Source organism: Astatotilapia calliptera, chromosome 11, assembly GCF_900246225.1.
Source record: "Astatotilapia calliptera chromosome 11, fAstCal1.2, whole genome shotgun sequence".
Taxonomy (NCBI): domain Eukaryota; kingdom Metazoa; phylum Chordata; class Actinopteri; order Cichliformes; family Cichlidae; genus Astatotilapia; species Astatotilapia calliptera.
The window spans coordinates 34,928,544-34,937,141 of record NC_039312.1 but is presented as its reverse complement, the minus strand read 5'-3'; the positions used below and the strand labels follow the sequence as shown (position 1 = coordinate 34,937,141).

At 42.8% G+C, this 8,598-nt stretch overlaps 1 protein-coding gene across 1 annotated transcript; it reads right to left on the bottom strand.

Moving 5' to 3' along the window:
- Nucleotides 1-1,574: 1,574 nt before the first annotated feature.
- On the bottom strand, nt 1,575-6,581 carry LOC113032533 (macrophage mannose receptor 1-like). The gene is made up of 4 exons (XM_026185503.1): nt 6,462-6,581; nt 5,142-5,501; nt 4,730-5,056; nt 1,575-2,002 (listed from the first exon to the last, which is right to left on the bottom strand). Exons 1-4 carry the CDS (start codon nt 6,568-6,570, stop codon nt 1,860-1,862), a joined length of 939 nt encoding a protein of 312 aa, XP_026041288.1. The 5' UTR covers nt 6,571-6,581; the 3' UTR covers nt 1,575-1,859.
- Between the last annotated feature and the right edge of the window lie 2,017 nt (nt 6,582-8,598).

Here is an 8,598-nt window from a genome sequence, read left to right as displayed (position 1 = left end):
ATAAACGGTTAACGAATGTGTATTTATGACGACAATTTGTGAGACTGGTAAACTTATGATACGTACGATGGTCTTTCGTTCTACACGGTGCATTTCAAGGTCCTGCACCCATCCGTCGGTAAACTGTACCTGGGCTTGTTGCAGTGACCTGAAGTTACTAAACTTCATGAGTGTATGCACTCACAAGAACCGTATGATTATAAATATGCATATAAATATGCTAAGATGAGATAGCTGACTTCATCTAACTAGCAAATGTTGTCCAGGCTACGTTGGTGATGCAGTTCTTTTTAATGTGTATGATATTTTTGTCATGCGATTTTAAAGCCGGTCCTACAACCGCATCCAAGAATAACATGCAGCTTATCTCAGAACTGTCGGTGAAAATTATTCTTGGAGCTAGGTTTAATTGAGCTGCATTTTAAAGAGGTGCAATTTCACAATTTGTGTATATTTTCTAAGTTCACTATTTTGTCATGTGTTGAGAAAAACACAGATTTAAAAATTACATGGTCTAATATTTACATTTAGCATAACTGCAACATACTTTTTTCTTTTTTTTTTTTTAATGACTCGAAAGGACTTGAAATTCAAAATTTCAGACTTGTGACTTGACTCGGACTTTTACACCAGTGACTTGAGACTCGACTCTGACTTGCCTGACATTACTTGAGACTTGACTTGAGACTTGAGGATAAAGACTTGAGACTTACTTGAGACTTGCAAAACAATGACTTGGTCCCACCTCTGGTTACTGGCATCAAATTCAAAATAAGAGCATAAAAATGAAGCAACTGAAAGTTCTGACAGGACAATAAAATATCAATAGACTTTATTGAATAGAGTTTACAATGAAGATGGATGCAGAGCCATGACTGTAGTTTACAGAATCAAACAGCAGCAGAGACATTTCTGAGACAGAAAAATGTATATTTAATATGATAATAGAGAGCATAAATGCGCGATTCACTGACATATACGGCATATCTACTGTTATATTGCTGGGTGCTCATTTGAACTATAAAGTATGAAGTCAAAAAGCTCAGACATCAGGCTGCTCTGAACACTCAGTTTCACCTTTTTCTCCTCTTGAACTTTCATATGTAGAGACAGGATATCATGAACATTTATATCTGAGACACAGAAGGTCCGCCCACCCGCTCACCTGCAAACTTTAGCTTCACCAATCAGAAGAAACAAAGAGGCATAAAACAGCTCATCAGACACTCTGATCTGAGCTTAGGATAAAGAAGGATGATTTCCAACTGTCAGTCATGCAAAGCTACGCTGTTACAGTCCAGCAGTCAGAGTACAGAGATGGAAATAAGTTGAATTACACAGCAGATCATCTGAGGAACATCAGCCAATAACGTTCAGACTAAACCGCCACAGTCTTCCTTCTCACTGTAAGCGGCTGTCTCCTCCTCTCTGTGGAAAACCTTCCCATCAGGCTGCGTCCTCCACCTCAGCTTCACCTCCTCAGTGACTCCTTGCTCCACCAGCTTCTCCGTCACCTGAAACACAGTTTTCACACATTAACAGAAGCTCCTCATTAATCAGCCGTTGTTTCTGTAGTGAGCAGAAAACGTTGTTGGTGCTGTTTCTGGGGGAAATGAACTAAATGAACTGGCTGGGGATGAAACTGAAGTCTGGAATTAGGCCTCATTGCCTGTCATTGGTTCACGTCGTCTCCTCACAGTAATCTGAAATTAAGTGACTTCTTCAAGTTACCAGTTAAAAAGGTTAAATAATACAAATGGATGGGATTGCATTACACGAGCCCCGTATCTCTGCAGCTGTGTGCTGTCACGTGTCCCTGAACCTGCACAGACTCACTGCTCTCTATCATTTCACAGTAGTTATAGCGGTCTGTTCCTTGTATCGGGGCCCGTGTGACCTCTGACCTGCTGCAGGATGGATTCTTGCACTGTGGGGTCGTTCAGGTCTGCAGATCCCGCCCTCAGCTGAACCTTCACTGACCTCGAGGCTGAAGGTTTGACATCTGCAGAGAAAGAAAAGGGCCATTCAATTCAATTCAATTTTATTTATACATCACTAAATCCCAACAACAGTCGCCTCAAGGCGCTTTATACTGTGCGGTAGACCCTATAGTAATACATATAGAGAAAAAACCAAGCAATCAAATGACCCCCTATGAATAAGCACTTTGGCGACAGTCAGAAGGAAAAACTTTTTCCCTTTTAACAGGAAGAAACCTCCAGCAGAACTCAGAGCTCAGGGAGGGGCGCAAATGGAAGAACGCAGTCTTACATATTTGTTTAATATGTGCGTTGAAGGACATGTCCTGGTCAAAAATGACTCCAAGGTTCCTCACAGTGTTACTGGAGGCCAAGGTAATGCCATCCAGAGTAAGAATCTGCTTAGATACCATATTTCTAGGCTTTTCAGGGCCGAGTACAATAACCTCAGTTTGATCTGAATTAAGAAGCAGAAAGTTAGCGGCCATCCAGGTCTTTATGTCTTTAAGACATTCCTGCAGTGAAACTCATTGGTGTGTGTTATCTGGCTTCATGCACAGATAGAGCTGGGTGTCATCTGCATAGCAGTGTAAATGTATGCTATGTCTTCTAATGATACTGCCTAAGGGAAGCATGTATAATGTAAAAGTGCTATATAAATAAAATTGATTTGATACTTTACTTAGGCAATCAAATTAAGATAGATTTTATGTTGTTGGTTTTAAAGAACTGGATGGATATTTTAATGTATTTTTTATTTCTATTTTTCAAGAGTTGGAGAAGTGCCCTTTTTTCATAACTTGGCCTACCCTTTTTAGTTTTGTTAATATTGGCAATAGTGAGAAGTACTATGGTTGGATTCAAATGTATTTAACATAGGGCATCCAGTTAAGGTAAATGTCATGTTTTGAATTGTTAGAATCTGATGAGCATTATTTTATTTTATTATTTTTTATTTTGTTTTTCAGTTTTCCTCCTGAGTGATTGCCACCTTAACGTGGTCAGGGGGTTTGTGTGCCTCAGTGACACTAAGATCTAGACCTGCAGAAGCTGAGCCTTCAGGGGGGACACCCAAGTTGGTCAGGTTTTAGGGTAGAGGTTTGACAAAGTGCAATCCAATTACATGACAAAAACAGTTATTCAGAGCACCCCACATTCGCCTCAGCTGCCACCATGTGCCCCCTTTACATTTCTGTCTGCCCCCTCATATATGCCTGTCTAGAACCAGCCCAGCACACCACCCCCTCGGCCTGTGCTTCGAGATTTCTGGTAGTTAGAATGACTCGGGGGTGTTGATTCATTTAAACTAACATAATCATCCTGCTGCAACCAGGTTTCTGTAAGGCATAGTAGATCAATTTGTTGATCAATTATTAAGTCATGTACTAACAGAGACTTGGAGGAGAGAGACCTAATATTTAATAATCCACATTTCACTGTTTTACTCTTTGGTTCAGATGTGGATACTGTATTGTTCTTTCTTTGTAATTGTTTATGTTTAAGTTGTTTGTTGCTGGTTTTTAGTTTGTTTTTTGTCTGTTTGGGAGCTGACACAGTCTCTATGGAGATGGGTTTTTGGGGGGGTAGCAGGAGGAGAGAAGCTGCAGAGAGGCGTGTAAGACTGCAACTCTGCTTCCTGGTCCCAACTCTGGATAGTCATATTTTGGGGGGTTTAATAAATTTGTCCATATTTCTAGAAATGAGAGCTGCTCCATCCAAAGTGGGATGGATGCCGTCTCTCCTAACAAGACCAGGTTTCCTCCAGAAGGTTTGCCAATTATCTATGAAGCCCACATCGTTTCTGGGACACCACTCAGACAGCCAGCAGTTTAAGGAGAACATGCGGCTAAACATGTCACTCCTGGTCTGATTGGGGAGGGGACCAGAGAAAACTACAGAGTCCCACATTGTTTTGGCAAAGTTGCACACCGATTCAATATTGATTTTAGTGACCTCTGATTGGCGTAACCGGGTGTCATTACTGCCGACGTGAATTATGATCTTACTGAATTTACGTTTACCCTTAGCCAGCAGTTTTAAATTTCCTTCAATGTCGCCTGCTCTGGCCCCTGCCGGTGTCTCTAGCTTCACATGTCTGAGAACAGAATCACCAATTACCAGAGTTTGACCCCCGGCGGGTGTGTCGCCGAGTGGGGAAAAACGGTTAGACACATGAACGGGTTGGTGGTGTACCTGGGGCTTCTGTTTAGGACTATGCTTCCTCCTCACCGTCACCCAGCCGCCCTCTTTCCCCAGCTGCTTGGGGTCTGCCAGGGAACAGCTAGCGGGGCCTACGCTATCTTCGGCTGCACCAGCTACAGGGGCCTGGCTAGCTACGGGTGAATGAAGGGTGCGAAGCCGAGTCTCCAATTCAGTAATCCTGGCCTCCAGAGCTGCAAATATGTTACATTTGTTACAGATATCATTACTGCTAAAGGAGTAACTAAACATCTGACACAATGAGCAAGAAAGTGCAGGAGGTACAGGTGAAGTAGCCATGGTGCACGTGAAGATTATACTATGAAAACAGAAGTTATCTAAAGGTTTTTAATTAAATTGCTACGCAGATAAGCTACTCAACTACTACTTCCTGTTCCTGTGTTGAAACAGGAACAGGAAGTGATACTCTACCGCAGACAGAGCAAACACTAAATGACAGCGCCACCCAAAGCATCGGCAGTGCTGTGCCAAGAGTGTCCGGATGAGCCCAGGAGGACCAGACTGTGCAGAAACACAGAGGACAGACTCACCTCTGGAGCAGAGGAAGGGGCGTTGGTCACTACAGTTATGACTGTTGAAGGAGCCTGTTGATCCGACTATTGTGGCACAGTTTACGCTGTCATCAGGCTGCCCGGGCCCCCACGGCAGGTTGGAGGCTGTGCTCGAGTTTGACCACGTCCAGTATTTTCTGTACAGTCCAATCCAGGCTTGATAATAAGATGGCATCATAGAAGCGACCTGGCTGTTGTCCTGCGTGTTGGTGATGGTGCTCAGGTCTGTGTACGTCTGTCTGCAGTAAGACTGAGCATCAGACCAGGTCATTGAGTTCTTCACCTGGATGTGTTTGTTAGTCGCAGCTGAAACAAAAGATCAGACGGATTCAAACCTGCAGCTAAAATGTTCAGTTTGTCAAACCCTGGTACCAAAGTCTGAAACACTCACCGTCATAGCAGACAAAGTAATAAGTAGCTGAGCACGGTCTTGTGGACCATGATCCATCACTAGATATTGTAACACACTCATCAGTCCCTGGCTGTCCCGGTGACCACATGTTAAACCAGGATGACTGAACTGGACCGAGGCGAGACCATTTCCAGCCGCTCTTGGAGAGTCCAATCCACGCCTCGGTGCTCCCCGCCCTTTTCTGGGCTTCCTGGATGAGAGCTGAGCTGTTAACGATGGCGAGGTCAATGTACTCATCTCTGCAGTATTGCTGAGCATCGTTCCAGGACTTCTGCAGGTCAACCAGGTGGAGCTGTCTGACTAACTGATCAGACTGAAGATGGCAGACCATCACGTAACCTGAGAGGACACGAGTCAGTCAGCGCGGTCACAGACTCACCTCAGCTCGACTATTTTAGTCATCAGGAGAATAAATTCTTTACATGCTACCACAACGCAAACTTTTTGTTGACATCTTTAAAGACGTGAATATATGTTAATATATGTGTCCTTCAAAGGATGTGTAACTCGTGTACTGGTTAAAAGCTGTTTTACGGTGCCTGTGGACACCTACACACTGGTTTCCTGCTCCAGGGCGAAACTCTCACATCAGCTTAAAAAGCTGCTTTAACAGTGCTAAGTTTGTTTTTCACTCTGGCCTTATTGCACATGTATTTGGACGATTTTTCCTCTTCAGTGTGCACAATGAAGGAAAACGACGTGTTAGTGGCTCTCAAAGCTGAACAACACGTGCACTAGGGCTGGGCCATATTATACCGTTCACGGTAATACCGGTACAATGTTAGGCAACGATAAGAAAATGAAATATCGTGATAAATATTTTTGGTCATATCGCCCTGCTCTAACGTGCACACGGACGTGGTAAAAGCAGTCAGGATCTTTTTCAGCGAGCTGACGGGTTTGCAGCGTTTCAGGCTTTCAGTCAGATTTCTACACAGAAAATAAAATCAAGACGTGTTTTTCTCAGCAGTGCACACAAACAGCCACGTTCATGCACTGACTCTTCCCTCCTTTCTTTCTTTACTCTTTTACTTCACTTTATACAAACTCTTACAAACTACCGACCATTAGACTGTCAATCAAACTTCTAACTGGACCCAAAGAAACCTTTAGAAGTTTAGTTGACATGACAAAGGTCTTTGGAGATTGTACGAGTGTTTCTGTGACTGCTTGAAGCTCGTTTACAGACACCTTTAAAATAATCCCTATGGAGCAGTTCACTTTGTGCTTTCTTTGATTTTCTGACATCAAAAGTTTTATTCAAACTGTAAATGAGGCGACTGAGATGAGTTCACAGACCTGAGAGCAGCAGCAGGATCAGTCCACACCTCTTCATGACTGAGAGCTGAAAAACTGTGAAGACGTCCTCATGAATCTCATCTGCAGCTGCTCGTTCATTATTAATCATAACACTTAAAGCAGCATCAACAAAGAGGCAGCTGTCTCTGTCATTCACTCCATTTCTATCTAATCTAATCATTCAAACAAAACTATCAAACATATTCAACATTTGAAACGTTCAACTTTAAAAATGTTGTCTTCCTTCAATTATCATCATTTTGTTTATTAGAATACCAGACAATGAATGTGTGAGATTATCAAATAAACCAAACATATGCAGAACATACCCGACACGATGAGACGTCTGTGCAGCTGTGACACAGTCAGAACTCTTCATCTGATATAAATGTCATCCTCGCTCCTCCTCCCACGTCCATCAGAGACTTTGTAAAAGTGGTTTTTTAGAAAGCAGCCCAGTGTTCATTACAGTGCATTTGTTTAAAGATGCTCAGAGTCGTTTAACTGAAGATGACTTATTCAAAGTTATTACAGATGCAAACAGACTGACGTCTGCCCGACCACTTCAGTCTTATTTGAATAATGTTGTCATTATTAGAATTGGGAGAAAAGAGCGTTCAAGCTCGACTCCTCCAAACAAATCAGTGATGATGACGACACAACCCGACACATTTCACATGTCAGTTCCAATCATAGAGAACAAACAGTTTTTATTTTGTTCTTTGTTTGTTTGGCTTCAGCGTCTTTTTAATGATGTTACAGTTTTAGTGCATCTCCTCTAAAAGTGCAAAACGTGCTTTGAGAGTCTCACACAGCACCACTCCCAAAGATGGAGGCTCAGTCACAGACAAATAAAATGCACTGATTTTAAAGTCACCACTAAATTTCACTGAAAGAAGAAGCCAGACCTGCCCTGGATCATGAAAAAGGTGCAGTTTGAGCACTGTGGGTCCTTTTAGTCATCAGCTACAGGCTAAGCTGCTGGTTTGCTGACGCTGAACAAAGATCTGGTTTCCAGGAATTACTGAGTTCGATCCTTTATTTCTACTGGTCACGCTCAGTCAGGTTAAATGAGCGCAGCTAATGAGCTGCAGAGGTAGCAGAATCAAAATGCTTTATTAATACCAGAGGAAATAATGTGGTCACAGTTCCTCCAATACAATCAATAAATAAAATATAATATGCTACAAAGTTACAAAATATAATAAAGTAGCTCCGATATATAGCTTTATTCTAAATATCCCAGTTTGTTACACAAAATTTAATATAGATAGTTAAATTAAGGCGCCCCTCAACAGATTTGGCATGAAAAGAAGGGAAGTAACATGGGGAGTCCACCTTAACTTTATTCACTGTAGTGTCTCAGTGCTCGTGATGCAGGGGCAGTGTAAACGGAGGATGGATGGAGGGGGGTGGGTGCTCCACCTTGGATATGACGATGATGATTACACTCCTGCTCACTCAGTGGAATTTTTCTGCTGCTGGGCCCAAACTCATCCTTTCCTTTTACTGAGCTCACAGGTGAAACAGGCTCTTCCTCGCTCCACGCTTCTGTGTAAATGCATGTAGCCCCGCCCCTTCCAAGGTCACATGATGTTGCTCACTTCCTGAGTGAAAATACAAGATTTTTTACACTTGGCAAGTAATTTGGAGGCAGAATAAGGAAGCTGTATAAGTATTTAATCTTGTCTGTAGACTGTATACTACAAAGTTCAACACAGCCAGACTTTCTTTGAGTCAGCTGCCTCAACAAAGTCTTAAAGAGATAATAAAGACAGCGGTTATCAACTTTCTCTGTTGAGATGGGCTTTTTAACCCTGTGAGGTCATCATCACTGATGACCCTGAACCTAACTGTCCCAAACCCTGTGTTGTGGTTAGTGTCAGACGCAGAGTCAGTATAATAAAGATAGCCATGGACGACTTTCAGGACATGCTTACTAATCTACAGCCTAATAAATCAAATGAATATTTCCAGAAACTGATCACAGGTGACCCCTCACATCCTGCCCAACAATTCTTTGACCCGCTGCCCTCTGGTCAGCACCCCAGCTCAATCAGGTCCCACACACCTCCCCCCACACCCCACCCTGACCACCCACCCACAAATCAGAGCCATGGTCTGGGTAACCCTCATC

What these genes read in the sequence shown, in the direction of transcription:
- LOC113032533 (XM_026185503.1), bottom strand. Translation starts at nt 6,570, where the DNA reads ATGATTAATAATGAACGAGCAGCTGCAGATGAGATTCATGAGGACGTC. An exon ending in GATCCTGCTGCTGCTCTCAG is followed by an intron (nt 5,502 to 6,461) that starts GTCTGTGAACTC and finishes GTGTCCTCTCAG; the next exon opens with GTTACGTGATGGTCTGCCAT. An exon ending in CCCCTTCCTCTGCTCCAGAG is followed by an intron (nt 2,003 to 4,729) that starts GTGAGTCTGTCC and finishes CTTTCTCTGCAG; the next exon opens with ATGTCAAACCTTCAGCCTCG.